The sequence below is a fragment of the Taudactylus pleione genome, unplaced genomic scaffold (genome assembly GCF_031769625.1).
Source record: "Taudactylus pleione unplaced genomic scaffold, aTauple2 ptg000485l, whole genome shotgun sequence".
Lineage (NCBI taxonomy): Eukaryota > Metazoa > Chordata > Amphibia > Anura > Myobatrachidae > Taudactylus > Taudactylus pleione.
The window spans coordinates 7,642,102-7,664,160 of NW_028284887.1; the positions used below are offsets into that span (position 1 = coordinate 7,642,102).

Below are 22,059 nucleotides of genomic sequence, written 5' to 3' on the forward strand. Positions count from 1 at the left end.
AACATCAGGATCACTGTGTATCAAGCTTTGCATTGGTATCTACTAAAGGTCTCCACTTACCCAGAAGCCACGCATTACCAGCTTGTAGGTTGTTTAATTTTTGCCAAATCCCTGATTGCCGGATGACGAATGAGTCATGTGCACTCCCGGGTAATTTTGCATTCAGGGACAGGATCTGGAGGGAGGCATCACATACCACCATTACATTCAGTGAGTGATAGTATTTTCGGTTCCTAAAAATGGCCTCCAGCCATGCTGGAGGCTGAAGTGGTATGTGAGTACCATCCACAACCCCTATGATGTGTGGGAAGCCAGCTATTTGGTAAAAATTGGCCTTGGCCACACTAAGGGAACCCATATCCAAAGGCATTTTAATAAAATGATGGAGGTGCTTGAAAAGGGCCTCCATCACTGCCCTCAGGATCCTTGAAAAGGAGGATTGGGAGATTCCCGCAACTATTCCCACCGTGGTTTGAAAGGATCCTGAGGCACAGAAATGTAACACCGCCATAAATTGCGTAAGTGCTGGTATTGCTGTAGGACTGTCAATTTGCCGCTCCAGATCACTCTCTATTAATGAGAGAGTGTCTATGATGATTTGGGGCGGAAGACGGTATTGCCTTAACACCTCATCATCGGGCATTCCAAAAAGGGTGACACGTGTTCTATATATCTGGGGCCTTGCACGCCTACGATGCCTACACCTGGGACGAGATTGAGGTTGGTCGGCTTCCGGTAGCATGGCCACAATAATACGACCAACATCAACCTGAAATGGTAAGAATTGAAGTTGAGGTATGTTGCCCCAAAAAAAGACTGAAAAATACTTATCTTTACGATACAATCCAAAGATGCTTACATGCCGGGGTATTGTCATGATTTCCAAAACCTACATTTCAACAGACCATAAAAAGGACAGATTTTGGGGTGTCCATTTTGTAAGCTTGATTTTTGAAAAGGCACAAAAATAAAGGGCATAAGCACACATTTCTACAAAGAGCAAACCGACATTGCGACGACTTCCACAATTTGGCCCCCAAAAAACAACCCAGATTGTGAACGCTAAATAGTTCGCAATTTAAAAAGAGAAATCAAGCCTACAAAAGTGCGCTAAATAGTTCGCAATTTAACAAGAGAAATCAATCCTACAAAAGTGTGCTAAATAGTTCGCAATTTAACAAGAGAAATCGAGCCTACAAAAGTGCGCTAAATAGTTCGCAATTTAACAAGAGAAATCAAGCCTACAAAAGTGCGCTAAATAGTTTGCAATTTAACAAGAGAAATCAAGCCTACAAAAGTGCGCTAAATAGTTCGCAGTTTTCACATCCCCAAAAACCCAGAAGAAATCAGTAATGTCCCCAAAAGATGCAAAAAACAAGTCATGAACATTTAACAAACAAGTTAAAATCCAAACTTACCAATACACGATATAGAAGTCACAGAACAAAAAGGTCATTGGGGCAGAGCCAAAATAAACCTACAAAAGAAAAAAAAAAAAAATTATTTATGGACCAAAACCAAACAAAAAGGAGAGCCATATTTTACAAAAGGATGACGGCAAAAAACTTACCCAAAAAATACACCACAACTAAAAGAACCACACCAAAAAATGCGAACAGAAAGTTAAACCCCAAAAAAACGCCTCTAACAAATTCCAAAACACCTCCAAATACAACTCCCGCCAACAATCCACTCCGACCAACGTAACCTCCAACAAACAACACCCGCCACCTCGACTCGAGTCGCCAAAAGCCATAAATAGTGTTTCTTTTCCCGCTCAAATTAAGGACGGATCATAGGAACGCACAATGAATGATGCAGCCGAATAATAAGGACGCATGTATAAATACGTCACAACAAAAAACAAACGGTCTGGTGTATTGCTTGTTTTGGCTTGAAAAATGGCTACAGACCAGCCAAACAATGGCCATGAGGCGGCTGGTAAGTATTTCTCACATTTCAAATCAAGGCTTATTTAGAAGCAGAATATAGTGAAAGATTGACATCTAACTTAACAATAATTTAATGTAAATAGGTGTTGAGGATGACATGGAAGAGGCTGTTGGGCCCAGTATTCCGGCCAAAGCTGGCAAAAAGAAAAGGCAGCCACAATTCACAAGAAAGGAGATGGAGGTTTTGGTTCAGAAGTGTGTGGACATCCTGCCACAGGCAGACAGGAACATGGGTGTAAGCCAGAAGTGGAGAATGTGGGAGGAGATAGCCAGCGCTGTCAATAGGGTGGGTGATTATGTCCGTCTAGCCCGGGATGTCAAACGGCGGTAAGTAAAAACTTGACCAACACAAATAAAAAGGGTAAAATAATGCAGGAATAATGCCTACTTTTTCACCCACAGATGGCAAGACTTCAAATATCGCCTGAAGCAAAAAATGGCTGACAGGGCTAGGCATGCAAGGGGGACAGGTGGGGGTCCCACCCCTGTGTCATTGGAGTTTAATGATTTGGAAGAGCTGGCACAGGGGTGTGTGCAGGATGTGGAGGTGTTTGGCATGTCCAACATGGATACGGACATGCCAGACTTTGCGGCTCCTCATGTTGTCCCAGGTAAATGTTGTGATGTAACCAACTCTGAAATGTTATTGTGACAATATGTAGATTGTAATGTTCCTCTTTTCTCTTTTTTCTCACAGAGACACAGGCGGATGAGTCTGCTCCAGAGGGGAGCCTTGGCCGCAGAATTTCTGCTGGCTCTGCAGGGGAGGAACCAGTACATCCGGCTGAGGACCCTGCAGAAGCCAGTCCTGGGCAATCCCCCTCGCAGGCAGTGGCACTCCTCACAGAACTCAATTTTAAATCGGATTCCCATACGGAGATTCTGCAGAGGATGGACGCCAGTCTGCTACGGGTGGCTGAGGCTCTGGAGCAAAATGCTGCGGCCAACGTGACCATTGGTCAGGCCCTGGCTGAAAATACCAGGGCCAACATCCGAATCGCCAATGCCCTGGAGCAGCTCGTTCGCCAGCACATGGTGGAGCCGACCTCCCTTCCTGCCGGAACATCTGGATCCTCCACCTCTGGCACAACAACAGCCATTCCTCCAAATGTGCCTAGCCCTGTGCCTACTCCAGAGGCCACAACATCTGCCTCTGGACAGGCCAGCCATAGGACATCCCGGACACGGTCTGGCGCCCACCCTACCCCAGCCAAACGGGGAAAGAAACGATGACAGCACTGGCTACTTTTCCCACACTCCTTCTGTGCTTGCCCCATATTCCTTAAGGGCCAAAACTTCCCTCTCCTTTCTTGTGAATTGTTTTTTTTTGTTTTATTTTTGGTCCCAAATTGTTTTTTTTTAAAAGACAAATGTACAAAATATTAGTGGGTAACAATGACCCCAAACTTTTAAGTCCAAATGCACATGATTTGTACAAAAATGTGTGGAGAAAATAAAACAAAAAAAATGTTCTCAACTGTATTGTGACATTATTTGAAAAATGGTTTCTAGTTAATCCTGTACCACAAGGAAAAAACGAAATCTTAGCTTTAAACAAAAACCCAAAAAAAAAAGGGTTAAAAAAAAATGTTTCTTTAAGGAACACTTTGTTAAAAAAAAAAAAAAAACTCCAGCCCAATGCAAAAGGTTACAATACACACAAACATGATGACAATATTGTTACAATATCACAAAACACTAACAAAATTGAAAAAAACATTCCTTCAAAAAAACGCTAATTGATTGTGTAATCCTGAAATTAGCAGCTTAGATTTTCAGCTGCGTACGGTTTTGTGCTATCCCAAAGAAAAAAAAAAAAACACATTACAAGCTGGTTTGCAATCCAAAGTTGATTGTTTTTCTGAGAAGCCGTGATAAATCGATGAAACATCGAGGAGGCCCAGATCAGAGGACAAGGCCATCGCCATTGTGGTCGAGTAATCCAGACCCCAAGCTGTGCGAGCAGTTTGAACGGAAAGAGGATCAGCCAGTGACGTATGACTTGGTATGAACACATTTGACGTTCGCATGAGCTAATTTATGTACGCCCCAAAAACGCCTCGCCACGCCTGCGTTTTCCCATCTCCACTCCCGTCAACGCCCAAAAACGGCCTGTTCTGTCAATAACATTTGACATGTCACTTCCTGCTCGCAATTTGCCGAACGAGTGAAAAAAAGCTTGCAAACTGCCGTACGCACATGCGCAGTGTTACACCGACGCATGCGCGGTTTCTTAACATCGGAACGCAACGAGCGTACTGCTGCTAACGAGCGGCTCTGAATGAGGGCCAAAGACCTTTGTGGAGAGTGAACTTCAGCCTGTGCTGGTGGAACATGTTGAGATTGTTCATTAGATTTTGAAGGCTCAAAAATTGGGAGCACAAGAAAATCCAGTGGCAGATAGTCATCAAAGCCGTGAGATAAATTATGTGGATCAATGGAGTAAATGTTCAAGTATCCTATGTGGACATGGGAGTCTGGAATCTGTGGGTGACAGTGCCAGTAAGTTGTCTGTTGACATAAAGCCAAGGTCCAGAAGTTGTGATGCTGGTGACTCTCAGGATAATGTTAGCTCCTCTTCTTTCAAGGGGCCATTGGTGAAATATGCCAGTAGCCAATACAGGGCTTCAAGGCTGCAGGTTAAAGGTGGGTCAAGTAGAAGTTGGCAAAAAGATGTGCCTTTAATAGGTTTAAGTGGCAAGAGTAAAGATGAAGTATGTCACTTTGGGAAAAGTAACTTCAAGTTCTTGAGGCCTGATGTGGTACCCAGGGATGACCCTCAAGTACTGCATAAAGAAAGCAAGAAGTACCATTGCTACCATAAAGTGAAGGGAAGACGTTCGGAGGGAAATAAATTCTGGAATCTGGAGGATGAGACCCCCAGAGATCATAAGAGTCTGTATGACCATGGATACAGTGGATTTCCTGCATGAGGAGAGTGAAGAGGGACTACGCAATGAGAATGCATCATCCCATGTAGCTAAACCCAGGGGCTTCAAGCTGGTGAGGGGGATATGTGGCAGTATCACCAGAGGTGGCACTGGTGAGCAGCAGATTATGTGTGACGCAGGGAAGATCCGCCCACACAGACTAGAAAAACATTGTGGGAAGATGCCAATTGCTGCCTTGTGGATAGAGCTCAGGTGTGGGCTGATGAGAAGGCAGACCAGTCAGAGAGCCCAGTGAAGCTGAGAAAGCCATTGGGGGCCAGGAGGCCTGTGTCTGGACCTTGCAGAAGGCAAAAGGGGACCACAAACTCTCAGACTGTGTGACAATAAAGCAGTGAAGCTTCAGGATGAGGAAGCCAGGGCCTATATCTGTATGATATAGGCCCTGGCCACAAGGGAAGGCCACCAGGACTGACTGTATTTGTGTAGCTGTGGCAGCCAAGCCAAGCCAGGCTGGAGCCGGCGATAGACCTGCAAGAAGCAGGCAAAGACTTTGATGGCAGACTAGCTGCACCACATTAGAGAGGGCTCAAGAAGTGAGTTAGACGCCATAAACAGGGGCTAGGTTGTTTATTTTTTTCAGGTCCTTTGTGTTGTACCTGTTTTCCCTCCCGGAAATAAAGCACCATCTCATTTGTTTTACTTGAAAGCTGTGTGTGGACCCTCATTAAGCACCTAAACACTGTACCAACCCACCCTCTGCCGAGCTAATTACCCCCAAGATATCACTATATATATATATATATATATATATATATATATATATATACATATATATATTTCCATTTATAATGGAGAAGGTGCTTTTTAGACTTTGTCTTCAGCTCCAATTTATCAAAAATATTTTTTTTCAGGGGTGGATCAAAGATGGAGGTGCCCTGAATCTATAACCTGCCTAGGGCCCCATGAGATGATAATCCAGCTCTGCTGTTGTCTATCAGAGGAGCCATATAGTAAGCAGAGAGGAAATGGAGAGGGAACAGGAAGCCGTCCAGGTCCTAAAGTAAGTGAAAAGTGAAGAGGTGAGCACATTGCAGAACAGAGTTGGGGAGAATGAGGTACATTTAAGATGGGAGGAGAGAGTATATGGAGCATAATAAAGAACATGGGGAAGGGGTGTCAGTGGCGTACCTACTGTCCCTGAATGAGGGCAGCGCCGGCATCAAAGTGAGGGGAGAGAGGCAGCCGCACTGACTGCTGTGTTACTGACTGCACCCAGGCCTGCCAAGAGCCGCAGGTACAGAGCAGGGGGCATGGCCTAATAGCTGGAGGCGTGGCCACACCCCCTTCCTGAAAATAGGGGAAAAAAGTTAGGGAAGGGGGGCACCCTGAGCCCCCATGCCCGGCTCAAGGCCAGGGGGGGCACGATCAGGGTGATCGCTCCCCCCCACAGGCATAGGAGTCTGCTGTGGCTGCTGTTCAGCAGCCACGAGCAGTCTCCCACTGCAGCTCAGCACACACCTACTCCTAAATGATTAAGCAGGGTGTCCATAGGACTCTCCTTTAGTGCTATAGCCAACGCATGTGACTTTCACAGACAGTCAGACTGGTTGCTGTTGATTAGTCATAACTTCCCAGTACTTTCTTTACCACCAGCTAATTTAGCTGGTGGTAAAGAAAGTACTGGAAACTTATGACTTCATGTGGGAAGAAAATCAATTAACAACCATTCAATTAGCAGTACATAAAATCTACTGTAGTTCTTAATTTACAGGAACATGATACTTGTGTGAGCCCTGCCAACAGTACCATATACCACTGGGCCCTAGACTGAAGCCTATAAGGAGTGATGCATGTGACCGCTCTAAGGGTGGCATATTTCCCCAGTGCTGTTTATTACCCAACACTGATATAGTAATGTTAATGTGAAAAAATTAGCAAAGGTAGCTGTAAAATACATATTAAATAGTAAACTGTAAGAAAATGTTTTCCCCTGTCCTCCATAATAAACAACATAGTACAGTTTCATGCTGTAGCTTGTCAACCAACAGCTTGCTTTTATGCGTCAAAAAGCTCAAATAACAAATCAAAGCATTTTATGTTCGAAGTAACATTACTAGTAATGACCCTGTGTCTGATACTGAGAATCTGTATATAGTATCCCTGTTACCATGCTGCCGCAAACCAACCTTTCAGATGTAAAACTTAAGGCTACTATGCTCTGAACACATAGAAAGTCACAGAAACTCAGGGCCTGATTCAGATCCGGTCGCAAACGCTGTGCGCTCGCAACCGGCGTGCGTGAGCCCCGGAGCGAGGGCAAAAAGTGCTCGCTCCGGGACTCACTACAAAAGGGGCGGCTGTCGATGTTGATCAACAGCTCAACCCCTTTTGTAGGCGTGGCCGGTGGGTGGCTTCACAAATGGAGGCGTTCCCAAGCGAACGCCTGCCGTTTGTGGGTGACCTCACTGATATCACCAGTGATGTCAGTGAGAGAGCTTTCGGCTCTGTTAGAGCCGAAAGCTCTCTGGGGCTTGCGGCCTCGAGACCCTACCACAAGGGTCTCGTCGCAAGCCCGATGGTCGCGATGGTCTTGACCATTGGGACCATCATCATGGCCGCTCATAAGCTGTGGGTGGTAACCCACAGCTATGCGAGCAGCCAAGAGGCCACAACTTAAAAACCAAGCGCCCGCCCTGATTCAGAGCGAGTGCTCGCTTTTTGCGAGCGCCTCTGAATCAGGCCCTCAGTCAGTGGGCTGTATAGTACTGCTGGCTATATATATTATGTTAAATTAAAAATAACAAAAGGGGGTACAAATCCCAAATCAACATGTCATCTGGATAATAACAAAACCAGGATATAGGCCCTGATTCAGAGCCACTCGCTAGCGGCAGTACGCTCGTTCCGAGCGATGTTCACACATCTGCGCATGCGTACGGTTTTTAGTACGCATGCGCGAACCAGTCAGTGCGGCCGAAAATTGTTTGTACGCAATATAGCGAGTGCCTGCTATTTTGAGTGACAGAATAAGGCGTATGTGGGTGGTAACAGGGGAAGGTGCTTGAAAACGGGGAGTGGAGATCAGAACGCAGGCGTGCTTAAAGGTCAAAACGGGCGTTTTATGGGTGTGCATAATTAATATAGCAGCGTCAATGACCACGTCATTTGGGTTTTTTTAACTCAGAACTGCTCGCAAAATAGCGGTTGAAAAAACCAACCACAAGAATAGTGAGCAGTTCATATCCTGTTCGATGTACTCGATTAATCTAATAAATAGCGGACATGACGTAGGATGCGAGCGGCCAGGGGGCGTATTTTTCAAAAAAACGAACGCAAGTTTTGCTCGCTCGTTCAGACATAGAGGTGTGAACAGAACGCAAACAGCCAACGGTTCATTTGAATAGCCACCCCTTGTTTTAGAACGAACGACCGCAAATAGCGAGTGGCTCTGAATGAGGGCCATAGTTTGAATTTATCTTCACAATAGTTTCTCTCTTCACTAAAGAAAAACTATAGTGAAGAGAGAATCTATTCCCTGGTTTTGTAATCATTACTTACCTAAGAGCATGCCAGGTGACATTGTGATTTGTATTACAAATGTGTGTGTTAAGCAGATATATCTGCAGATGGTATGCAGTCGGGAAGCTGGCGGACGTAATCCCGACGGACGGCTTCCCGACTGCTTTATCCCGGCGAGGGTTAAATGACAGGCATCCACATCTAGACGCCTGTCATTTTACAGACGCCGGGAGACTGGCGTCCGGCATCCCAATCGAAGGGATGCCGGGCGCAGAGCGCGGACAGCCGCGGGGGGGAGAGTTAGGTTTAGGGCTCCCGGGGGGACTTAGGGTTAGGCTAGGGTAAGGGAGGGTTAGGGTTAGGCACCCCCCCGGGGGACTTAGGTTTAGGTGGCGGGAAAGGGGGGTTAGGTTTAGGCACTTAGAGGGGGGATTTGGGTTAGGCACTGTGGGGAAGGTTAGGGTTAGGCACCCCTAAGGAGGGTTAGGGTTAGGGGGGAGGTTAGGTTAGTAAATACTTACCTGGGGATGATTGGGATTTTCACCCATGTCAGGCAGCCGCTGTCGGGAATTACGTCCGGCGGTAATTCATACCGATTCCCTGCAGATGAGGGTCATTCATACACTGAAAGACCATTATCTGGTTCTGGACAGGGGGGATGTGTCCCGTCCCCCTCCCCGCAGCCTCTACTCCATCTGTATGGGTGGTCAGGAGATAAATATATAGATAAAGATGTGCAAACATACAGTATCTCCCATCGGCTGTGCAGCAGAAGCGATATGTCTGTGAGTGACGTTTTTCACAGACATATTTCTGGTACACACTGGCCGTTGAAGGGGGGGGGGGGCGCCCAAAACTTTTTTGAGAGGGGAGAGCAAAATTTATAGTTAAGCCACTGAGTGTGTTTATACAATACAGGGGGAGAGTTGGGATGAGGAGCCCAACAAATAAAATACAGAAATGGTGCACAGAGGAGCGCACGTAGAAGAGGGTGAGCAAAACACAGAACATATGAGGGGTAGGAGCACAATAAAGAATCTATGGGGACTGCTTTTACAAGCAAAAACGGGGCACTGCAGCAGATTCCTGCTGGACAATATTTCGATCATTTACACATTTAGACAAAGCAAATTCCACCAGCAATAGAAGTGAAACATTTCCTGCTTCCCGCTTATTGCCCACCCAACTGTAATATGTGCAGGGAGGAAATAACAGCAAACTCAGCTACAGTACAATACCCTGAATGAGAGTTACCCAGAAATGTAATATACTGTATTTCTGAAAAAAATGGAAAAGTAAGGGTATTTGCATTTAAGAAACTTTTTAAAAAGATGTATAGACTTTTTTAATAAATTATACTCAAAAAATGGTGATTGCTCAAATGAATATATAAGCCCATTACAGGTGCATGTAAGGGAAGGGTTAGTCTATTCCCCCAGCACTCTGCACATAGGCAAGTAAAGATATTTGTGTCCCATATAATAATAACACTTTCAGAGATCTCAGTGCCTGATACAGACCCGCTCTCGAGCGCTATGCGCTCGCGAGCGGGTCGATGTTTGGCCACTGTGCATGCGCACACCGGAGCCGGCTCCGGCATGTGCATGCGCGAGACCCGGCTAGCGACAGCTAGTTTCGCTCCAAAAGGGGGCGGCTGTAGATTTTGATCGACAGCGCGTACCGTTTTGGAGGCGGGCAGGGGTGGTGGCTGGCCAAATGGAGGCCTTCCCGACGGAATGCCTGCCATTTGGGGGCGGCCCCACTGACATCACGAGTGATGTCAGTGGTGAGCTTCCGGCTCTATTAAGAGCCAGAAGCTCACTGGGGCTTGCGGGAACGAGACCCTACCACAAGGGTCTCGTCACAAGTCCCGATGGTCGCGATGGTCGAGACCATCACGACCATCACCTGGCTGCTAGCAATAGCTGTGGGTGGTCACCCACAGCTATGCGAGCGGCCCACAGGCCGCACCAAAAAAAAAACGCCCTGATTCGGAGCAAACGCTCTTTCAGAGCATCTGGCTCTGAATCAGGCCCTGAGTACATAAATTTGCAAACATATGGTTAAGCCACCAGCGCCGCCAAGTAGTCCCAGCTTTTGGTGGTGCTAACACTACATGATAATACATTTATGCATTTCTTATTCTACAAGATAATAGCACATACATTGATATATTTCTAAATTGAGAGCGAACTCACCTGGGTGTTATTATTTTGTAGCATTAGGACATTACTTTTTCTGTCGCAGTTTGCTGGTGGAAAAATTGAGGCCACATGGTTGTGTTTGCCCCCTTTTGGCTGAAAGTTGCCAGCCAGCCCCTGGGCGAATGAGATATTGGCATATTTTCACAGTTGTGATCCATGAGAAATTGCGGCTGCGATGACATTAGCATCCACATCTGAATCGGACCCTTAGTCAGGCCCAAGGGTGGGAAACTTGTTCAATATTTGTACTGCCACACTGGAAGAAGCACAAAGTTGCCCACTTTTCTTTTGGGAACATTGGCTACCCTGGCAAGGATTGGGTACAGGATCCCGATGATCAGGAAGCCAATGGCCAGAATATTGACAGGGGCATCCCGACAATCAGAATCCTGACAGATTTCTCTAAGTATTAACCCTTACCCTAACACTCGCCCTAACCCTAACCCACCCCTCCTGCAGCCTAACCCTAAACCTACCATCCCGTAGAATAACCCTAACCCTCCCCATAGTGCCTAACCCTCCCCATAGTGCCTAAACCTCCCCCTAACCCTAATACTTACCTCCGCAATCTGTCAGTATTCTGACAGTCGGGAATGCAGCTGTCGGTATTGTGACAGCCGGCATCCTGTCGGGATGCTGATTACATCTCCCTGGCAAATACAAGGATTCCTATATTGCCATTTTGTAAGACTATATAGTTTTATCCTTAAATAAGGTTTTACACAGCTTTGTAATACAGAAAATATGAAAAGTAATTTTGTAACAGCCTATTCCCCTACCCTCAGATAGAAATATAATGAGAAGTTCAAAATTGCCAGTGAATTTCGTGCAAATGGAGTTTTGCAGTACAGCATGCCATTCCGCAGTGGTGCATAAGAGGCTTTGAGTTTTGGTTTGACTTTGCCCTGCCACACTGTACTTGTAAACTTGCATTTTGCAGTATGGCTAAAACAGGGAAGGCAAGAGTCAATTTATTCTGCTGTGCACTATGGGCCTGATTCAGAGCCGCTCGTAAGCGGCCGCTCGTTCGCTCCGAGCGATGTTCGCACAACTGCGCATGCGTACGGCTCGTAATACGCATGTGCAAACCAGTCAGTGCGGTCAAAATTCATGTGCTCGCAAAATAGCGCATGCCTGCTAATTTGAGTGACAGAATGAGGCGTTTGTGGGTGGTAACAGGGGAAGGTGCTTGAAAACGGGGAGCGGAGATCCGAACACAGGCGTGTCAAAACGGGCGTTTTAAGGGTGTGCATGATTAACAAAGCAGCGTCATCGACCACGTCACTTGGTTGTTTCTTAGCCTGAACTGTTCGCATGATTGCGGTAGGAAAATCCAACCACAAGCACTGCGAGCAGTTCAGACGCCTTTCGATGTACTCAATTAATCTAATAAATAGCAGAGATGACGTAGGATGCGAGCGGCTAGGGGGCGTTTTTATCAAAATAGCGGCCGCAGGTTTTGTTCGCTCGTTCAGGCTTAGAGGCGTCAACAGACCGCAAAGAGCGAGCACTTCATTTAAAAAGCCAGCCCTTTTTTCAGAACGACCGTTCGCAAATAACGTCCGGCTCTGAATCAGGCCCTATGATTGGCCAAATTCTGTTGGCGAAACGTGTGACATTTTGTGACCAAATGTGGAAAGTGAATAATTTGTGGCTAAATGTGGAAAGCGGGCCGGCTATACTGATGGCAAAGAAATAGCATGCAGTGTTTATAGCAGTCACTACTGTATTGAAAAGCACATGAAAGCAGCATACAGTACCTAACAATGATTATTAGTCACAACAAATGGTATACAAGTTTTCAAATATGTTTGTTTATACTGTGCAAACCTATAAGAATTAAACTATGCATATAATAACTACAGTACAATCACCAACAAATACTAAAAACAATGATCAGTATAGAATGCACCAGAAATACTCACTGTGACATCACACCAAAATTCGGCCACCTCACCAATCCTCATTGACGCGAGCAGCATCTCCCACACTTCCAGCTTAAACATGTTTCCAATAATGATTTCCATGGGGGTACCCACTTTTTTGCTGTCATCGATAACTGTTTGCTCACTGTCGCATTTTAACGTTCGAAAATGGAATGTCACCTAACGAAATGAGAATGTAACATGTTTATTATCATTGGCTATTTCTGTCCCAGTGTAACAGAAAAGTATTAGAACACACAGGAAGCCTAACTGCTTTTGAGGTAGGGGTGTGCACCGGCCACTTTTCGTGTTTTGTGTTTTGGTTTTGGATCTGGATCTTTCTTCGTGTTTTGGATCTGGATTGGTTTTGCCAAAACCACCCTTCCGTGTTTTGGGTTCTGGGTTTTGTGTTTTGGATCTGTATTTTTTTGAAAAAAAGCATAAAAACAGCTAAAATCACAGAATTTGTAGGTTTTTCTGCTCCTATGCTATTATTAACCTCAATAACCTTAATTTCCACTCATTTCCAGTCTATTCTGAACACCTCACAATAGTGTTTTTATGTCCAAAAGGTTGCACCGAGGTAGCTGGATGACTATGCTAAGCGACACGAGTGGGCGGCACAAACACGTGACCCATCTAGGCGTGATACTGCAGTGGCAGACAGGATGGCAGTTTGAAAAACTAGGCCCCAAACTGTACATAATGCAAAGAAAAAAAAGAGGTGCAAGATGGAATTGTCCTTGGGCCCTCCCACCCACCCTTATGTTGTATAAACAGGACATGCACACTTTAACAAACCAATCATTTCAGCGCCAGGGTCTGCCACACAACTGTGGCTGAAATGATTGGTTCGTTTGGGCCCCCACAAAACAAGCTGGCAATTAATCTGTCCCTGCACAAACTGGCTCTACGGAGGCAAGATGTCATCCTCATCCTCCTCATCCACTGATTCCTCACCCTCTTCAGTGTGTACATCCTCATCCTCACAAAGTATTAACTCGTCCCCACTTGAATCCACCACCACAGGTCCCTCTGTACGTTCTGGAGGCTGGTCTCCCTGGAAGAGCTGATAATTCATTTTGATGAACATCATCTTCTCCACATTCTGTGGAAGCAACCTCCTACGCCTTTCGCTGACAAGGTTCCCGGCTGCACTAAACACTCTTTCGGAGTACACACTGGAGGGGGGGCAACTCAGGTAAAATAGAGCCAGTTTGTACAGGGGCCTCCAAATTGCCTCTTTTTCCTGCCAGTACAGGTATGGACTGTCTGACATGCCTACTTGGATGCTGTCACCGATGTAATCCTCCACCATTCTGTCAATGGTGACAGTATCATATGCAGTGACAGTAGACATGTCAGAAATTGTTGCCAGGTCCTTCAGTCCGGACCAGATGTCCAAACTTGGTCCTGCCTGCCCTGCATCACCGCCAGCGGGTTGCTTAGGATACCTAAGTTTTTTCCTGGCAGCCCCAGTTGCGGGAGAAAATGAAGAAGGAGCTGTTGACGTGTCACGTTCCGCTTCAGCTGACAGTGTGTTCACCAGCAGGTCTTTGCACCTCTGCAGGCTTGTGTCGGCCGGAAAGAGAGACACCACATAGGCTTTAAACCTAGGATCGAGCACAGTGGCCAAAATGTAGTGGTCTGATTTCAACAGATTGACCACCCTGGAATCCTGGCAAAACGAATCAAGGGCTTCATCCACAAGTCCCACATGCCGAGCGGAATCGCTCTGTCTTAGCTCCTCCTTCACTTTCTCCAGCTGCTTCTGCAAAAGCCTGATGAGGGGAATGACCTGACTCAAGCTGGCAGTGTCTGAACTGACTTCACGTGTGGCAAGTTCGAAGGGCTGGAGAACCTTGCACAACACGGAAATCATTCTCCACTGCGCTTGAGTCAGGTGCATACCCCCTCCTTTGCCTATGTCATAGGTGGATGTATAGGCTTGTATGGCCTTTTGCTGCTCCTCCGTCCTCTGAAGCATATAGAGGGTTGAGTTCCACCGCGTCACAACCTCTTGCTTCAGGTGATGGCGGGGCAGGTTCAAGAGTGTTTGCTGGCGCTCCAGTCTTCGGCACGCAGTCGCTGAATGGCAAAAGTGGCCAGAAATTTTTCGGGCCACCCAAAGCGTCTCCTGCACGCCCCTGTCGCTTTTCAGAAAATTCTGCACCACCAAGTTTATTGTGTAAGCAAAACATGGGACGTGCTGGAATTTGCCCAGATGTAATGCCCGCACAATATTGGTGGCGTTGTCAGATATCACAAATCCCCAGGAGAGTCTAAGTGGGGTAAGCCACTGGGCGATGATTTCCCTCAGTTTCTCTAAGAGGTTGTCGGTGGTGTGCCTCTTACTGAAACCGGTGATACACAGCGTAGCCTGCCTTGGAACGAGCTGGCGTTTCTGAGATGCTGCTACTGGTGACGCAGCTGCTGTTGCTGCGTAAGGTGATACATCTACCCAGTGGGCTGTCACAGTCATATAGTCCTTAGTCTGCTCGGTTCCACTTGTCCACATGTCCGTGGTTAAGTGGACATTGGGTACAACGGCATTTTTCAGGACACTGAGGACACTTTTTCTGACGTTTCTGTACAGTCTCGGTATCGCCTGCCTAGTGAAGTGGAATCTAGACGGGATTTGGAACCGGGGACACACTACCTCCATCAATTGTCTAAATCCCACTGCACTAATGGCGGATACCGGACGCACGTCTAACACCAACATAGCAGTCAAGGCCTCAGTTATACGTTTTGCTTCAGGATGACTGCTGTCGTACTTCATCCTCCTCGCTAAGGACTGTTGGAGGGTCAATTGTTTAGTAAAAGTAGTGGTGTTCCTACTTCCTCTCTGGGATGATGAACGACTCCCAGCAGCAGCAACAGCAGCAGCGGCAGCAGTAGGCGTAGCAATGCCGGATCCTCCGGAGGAATCCCGGATAGGAGAGTCAGTCATGCCAGTGACATGGCCTGCAGGACTACTTCCGATCCTGACTAAGGAGGAAATTGACGAGGAGGGAGTTGACGGTGTGGTTTGCAGGCGCTTGGATACAACAGGACAACGGGATTTAGGTGTCCCTGGACTGCTTACGATCTTAGCCAAAGTTTCTGAACTTGACAGTAACTTTTTATGAACACGCTGCAGGTGCCGTATAAGGGAGGATGTTCCTAGGTGGTTGACGTCCCTACCCCTACTTATTTCACCTTTACATATGGTACATATGGCAAGACAGTTGTTGTCCGGATTTGGATAGAAATATTGCCAGACCAAAGAGGTGGAATGGTTGGTCTTCTGCCCAGGCATGACCGTGATGGGCTTTTCATCCCACGGACAACAACTGTCTCCCCCGGAGCCTGATTTAAACAAACCACATCACCATCAGAATCCTCCTCGCCAACTTCCTCCTCAGCGCCAGCTACACCAGTATCCTCATCCTGTTGTACTTCAACAGTGACATCTTCAATTTGCATATCAGCAAGTGGACTGTGGGTGCTCCTTTCAGCACTTGCAGGGGGCGTGCAAATGGTGGAAAGAGCCACCTCTTCCCGTCCAGTGCTGGGAAGGTCAGGCATCGCAACCACCACCACACTTGGACTCTCCTTGGGGATTTGTGATATCTTCTTAGAAAGCACAGTTCTTCGCTGTGTTTTTGCCAGCTTAACTCTTTTGATTTTTTTAGTGGGAGGAGGGCTTCCATCGTCATGTGAAGCTGAACCACTAGTCATGAACATACTAGGGATCGACCTTAGCCGTTCCTTGCCACTCCGTGTCGTAAATGGCATATTGGCAAGTTTACGTTTCTCTTCAGCTGATTTAAATGTTTTTTTCAAGGTCATTTTCCTGAACTTTGTCATTTGGGATTGTATGTGCCCTCTATTATGACATTGGGCATCGGCATTGGCAGACAACGTTGATGGCATGTTATCATCTATGTCAGGTCTAGTGGCAGCAGCTTCAGCACTAGGAGGAAGTGGTTCTTGATCTTTCTCTATTTTATTTTTATCGGAGAAAGTTTGGTCCTCCATTTATGTTATATCGATTTGATATATACGTGCGGCTAAACACAGAAAATATTTTTTTATTTTTGCTGGAGAGTAGTGCACTTTGTGGATTACACCAGCCTTTAAGAAATGAGCCAGCCGGCTCTTTACTTATGGGACACAGGCGCACGCTTGGCGCTGCTCCTTTGTTGATGCACGTGCGGCTACTGCGCACACAATTCACAAACACAGAAAATATTTTTTTTTTTGGTTTGGAGTGTACTTTGGGGGTTACAGCACCCTTTAACGGTCAAGCCAGCCGGCCCTTTACTTATGACACAGGCGCACGCTTGGCACTACTTTGTTGATGCACGTGCGGCTACTGCGCACACAATTCACAAACACAGAAAATAATTTTTTTTTTGGTTTGGAGTGTACTTTGGGGGTTACAGCACCCTTTAACGGACAAGCCAGCCGGCCCTTTACTTATGACACAGGCGCACGCTTGGCACTACTTTGTTGATGCACGTGCGGATACTGCGCACACAATTCACAAACACAGAAAATATTTTTTTTTTTGGTTTGGACTGGAGTGTACTTTGGGGGTTACAGCACCCTTTAACGGTCAAGCCAGCCGGCCCTTTACTTATGACACAGGCGCACGCTTGGCACTACTTTGTTGATGCACGTGCGGCTACTGCGCACACAATTCACAAACACAGAAAATATATATTTTTTTGGTTTGGACTGGAGTGTACTTTGGGGGTTACAGCACCCTTTAATGGTCAAGCCAGCCGGCCCTTTACTTATGACACAGGCGCACGCTTGGCACTACTTTGTTGATGCACGTGCGGCTACTGCGCACACAATTCACAAACACAGAAAATCATTTTTTTTTTGGTTTGGACTGGAGTGTACTTTGGGGGTTACAGCACCCTTTAACAGTCAAGCCAGCCGGCCCTTTACTTATGACACAGGCGCACGCTTGGCACTACTTTGTTGATGCACGTGCGGCTACTGCGCACACAATTCACAAACACAGAAAATATTTTTTTTTGGGGTTTGGACTGGAGTGTACTTTGGGGGTTACAGCACCCTTTAACGGTCAAGCCAGCTGGCCCTTTACTTATGACACAGGCGCACGCTTGGCACTACTTTGTTGATGCACGTGCGGCTACTGCGCACACAATTCACAAACACAGAAAATATATATTTTTTTGGTTTGGACTGGAGTGTACTTTGGGGGTTACAGCACCCTTTAATGGTCAAGCCAGCCGGCCCTTTACTTATGACACAGGCGCACGCTTGGCACTACTTTGTTGATGCACGTGCGGCTACTGCGCACACAATTCACAAACACAGAAAATATATATTTTATTGGTTTGGACTGGAGTGTACTTTGGGGGTTACAGCACCCTTTAACGGTCAAGCCAGCCAGCCCTTTACTTATGACACAGGCGCACGCTTGGCACTACTTTGTTGATGCACGTGCGGCTACTGCGCACACAATTCACAAACACAGAAAATAATTTTTTTTTTGGTTTGGACTGGAGTGTACTTTGGGGGTTACAGCACCCTTTAACGGTCAAGCTAGCCGGCCCTTTACTTATGACACAGGCGCACGCTTGGCACTACTTTGTTGATGCACGTGCGGCTACTGCGCACACAATTCACAAACACAGAAAATATATATTTTTTTGGTTTGGACTGGAGTGTACTTTGGGGGTTACAGCACCCTTTAACGGTCAAGCCAGCCAGCCCTTTACTTATGACACAGGCGCACGCTTGGCACTACTTTGTTGATGCACGTGCGGCTACTGCGCACACAATTCACAAACACAGAAAATAATTTTTTTTTTGGTTTGGACTGGAGTGTACTTTGGGGGTTACAGCACGCTTTAACGGTCAAGCCAGCCGGCCCTTTACTTATGACACAGGCGCACGCTTGGCACTACTTTGTTGATGCACGTGCGGCTACTGCGCACACAATTCACAAACACAGAAAATAATTATTTTTTTGTTTGGACTGGAGTGTACTTTGGGGGTTACAGCACCCTTTAACGGTCAAGCCAGCTGGCCCTTTACTTATGACACAGGCGCACGCTTGGCACTACTTTGTTGATGCACGTGCGGCTACTGCGCACACAGGCCCTCATTCAGACCCACTCGCAAGCGGGCGCACGTACGTTAGGCGTACGTACAAAATTATTTAAATTCAATGGCTCGCTCGTATTTTCTTTCGCATCTAAAATTCCTCCCTAAACTCAGGCGACTCCTCCTCTAACTAACGAGCGTGCGAAATAGCGAGCGTACATCCCCGAAATGGCTTGAAGGGAACGCACGCACAAGTGAAACCGGAAGTGGCCTTGTCAGATGTCGATTACCTGCTCCTTTATTCTGCCTACCTCCCTCAATCGTATCATGCCAATCAATGTATCAATTAGCTTAATTGTTGTTTTTTTTTCAACACAATGCAAGAAACTTTACTCTTGTCCGTGTTTGTGTTTACCCGCAGAATACGTACGGATGGAACATTCGCTTTTATTGTTCAAAAAACATGTGAACCACAATTAAACAATTGTTCTATTGCTGTGGATCCTCGCATATTTTCCGGGGTTCATTTCTTTATTTAAATTTGCAAACGCATGTCACTGCATCAAGCCTATCATAACTCTCCAGAGATTTCTGGCCCTGTTGAACACATGACTCATACACTAACCAATAAAATTGCTCCTGTTAATTTCCAAAATACATTAGCCAATCAGAAATTTATTGCACACTTTATCAAAAATGTTTTGTATGAAAAACACCATTGCCATCATGAGAGCCTCCGCATTCACCAGGCGCGAGCTGCTGGTGCTTACGGAGGTGATGGATCGCCGTATCACCAGCCAGCCTCCACCCATCACCAACCGGCAGAAGCGCTCCGCGTATGCGGAGGCACGGTCCCGCCTGCGGTCCTTAGGTTCACGCCGCAACATCGGGCAGCTGGAGCGCAGGTGGTCAGACCTGCAATGGCGAACGCCCCGCTTGCTGGCATGCTTTCGCATGCAGATCCTGGAAAGTAAGTGTTATGTATTGTGGTTTTCATGTTTGTGTTTGTGGGGCAAACTGCGTGTGCATGTTTTCCTGTCTGTCCTATTTATTATTTGTCCTCATATCTGCGTGTGCATGTTTTCCTGTCTGTCCTATTTATTATTTGTCCTCATATCTGCGTGTGCATGTTTTCCTGTCTGTCCTATTTATTATTTGTCCTCATATCTGCGTGTGCATGTTTTCCTGTCTGTCCTATTTATTATTTGTCCTCATATCTGCGTGTGCATGTTTTCCTGTCTGTCCTATTTATTATTTGTCCTCATATCTGCGTGTGCATGTTTTCCCTCTATTTCTGTTTTTTTCATTCTACTCCTATTTGCATGTTTTTTGTTGGTGGTTTTTTTTTTTTTATTTGGGCCCCGGATTTGCCCAGAAACTAACCTCAATTTGTTTGACATATTTTAGGAGGACAGCCAAGACTACGCCGTCACCGTCCGGCCAGACGGCGTTCCCGGCCACTATCCCCAACCCCCAGCCAACACTCCACCCCAAATATTTCCCCTATACCCCACTCCTCCCCAGCCTTCCAAGACCCTCTCCCGGAACTGTCGGGCCTCCTTCCCCTCCGTCCCACTTCCCCCTCTCCTCCACCCACCCCTCTTCCAATTACCCCCTCCCCGGAGTCCGTCATTACCCCTCCCCGTTCTTTGGGGAATGAAGGCTCCTCCGAGGAAGAACATGGAGGGACTTCCGGAGCTCCCGTTTTGGCTCCCGGTATGTTTTTCTTTCACATTTTTTTTAACCACAAACTGTTTGTATGTAATCATGTGTCGTGCCTTTATTCGTGCTTGTTTGGTTTACTTTTGGTGATTTAGCAGCTTGCCTTTACCTCTTCCTGCTGATTTCAACATACACATATCACACCTGTGGGAATTTGTACATAGGCCTTGTATTTTTGGCAGCACCCCCTTTTTGTTTTGGTTTTTTTTGTTTTAGGTTTAGGAGTGATTTCGTTGTGTTTTTGTTTTTTTAATGTGGATTCCCTATTGTTTTATTAATCCACACACTTTTCTCACCAACAGAGGAACAGAGGCGTCGACAAGAGGTGGACGAATGTGTTGGCCAGATGCGCCAACATGTCATTGGCATTCTTGTGGGCCTTGACCGGCTGTCTGGCATCCTTCGCCAGTAGTTTTTTTTGTTTATTTTCGTTTTCTAAATAAATTTTTTTGTTCTAATATACGTTCTGGCTCATTCTTTTTTTCCAAAACAAAAATAGTTTTCCCTGACATAAGTAGACTGTTCCTGCAAGGATTTCCCTTTTTTAAAAGTTCGATTGTGTTTTGTATTTGTATGTTAAACAGCCACAAGAAACACATAACAGTAACAATGTCATTTCCCTTTTTGGGTGTAGTGTCAATTAGATATTTCGACATTTTACAGGTTCCTAGTTGGTGTGCAAGCTGCTTAGGCCAATCTTCAAAATCCAAAGGTTTGGACAGGCTTCCTTTTGGTGTGGGTTGGGAACCTGAAAACATATTTCAGTTTACATCAACTGGTGTCAGTACTGGATTACCCCTTAGTCAAATGTAAGGTGTGTTAACCTGGTTACACTTGCTGTTAACGTCCAAAAAAAGGAAGACCATTTCACTCTCCAAACATTTATTCACAACATAAATAAGAAATCAAAGTGGTCACTCCCAAAAAAAAAAAACAGTGATAATCTCAAATACAACACATACAAATAAAATATTTAAATAAAAAAAACAATCAAGAACTGGTTGACGAAGGACCATGCCAACATGATTCCACAAACATGGCGTTGCGATATGGGTTCCAGAATATATGCCCAAAATCACCAGATCCAGGTTTGGTAAGGGTAGCAGGACGTAGTGAGCGTTGGAGTGGCAAAGATTATGTGAACAAACAGAAGATGGTGAAAAAAATAAAAATAAATTAGATGTTCGCAAACAAACACAAACACATTAGGTATAAACACTGTAGTTTTGGTCAAACTTACCTAAAAAATCTGGCCACCACATCATCGCGTATGGCCCCCCCACATACTGACCTCCGACCAACCTCGGGGGGGCCATCCTCAGGTAAGGCATCCTCTGGCTGCATTGGGACACCACTCCTTATGGCGATGTTGTGAAATATCCCACACAGGACCACAATTTTCGACACCATATCCGGCAAATACATGAGCTCGCCACCAGAGCGGTGGAGGCATCTGAATCGGCCTTTTAAAAGGCCGATACAGCGCTCCACCACTTGCCTGGTGGCTGTAAGTGCGGAATTATACTCACTTTGTGGGCCTGGTGTGGGAGCCAAATAAGGAGTGAGCAGCCAGGACATGCAAGGGTATCCACTGTCTCCTGTGAAAAATAAGAGACAACATCAGGAACACTGTGTATCAAGATTAACATTGTTATGTACTAAAGGTCTCCACTTACCCAGAAGCCACGCATCACCAGCTTGTAGGTTGGTTAATTTCTGCCATATCCCTGATTGCCGGATGACGAAGGAGTCATGTGCACTTCCTGGTAATTTA

At 46.1% G+C, this 22,059-nt stretch overlaps 1 protein-coding gene across 1 annotated transcript in view; it reads right to left on the reverse strand.

Annotated features, from left to right (window-relative positions):
* Positions 1-22,059, reverse strand: part of AIPL1 (AIP like 1 HSP90 co-chaperone) — a 142,768-nt gene that overhangs the window by 85,082 nt on the left and 35,627 nt on the right. The window contains exon 2 of the mRNA XM_088449457.1: positions 12,492-12,671. Coding sequence (XP_088305583.1) covers positions 12,492-12,671 — 180 coding nt within the window. The remainder of the gene's footprint in view (positions 1-12,491; positions 12,672-22,059) is intronic.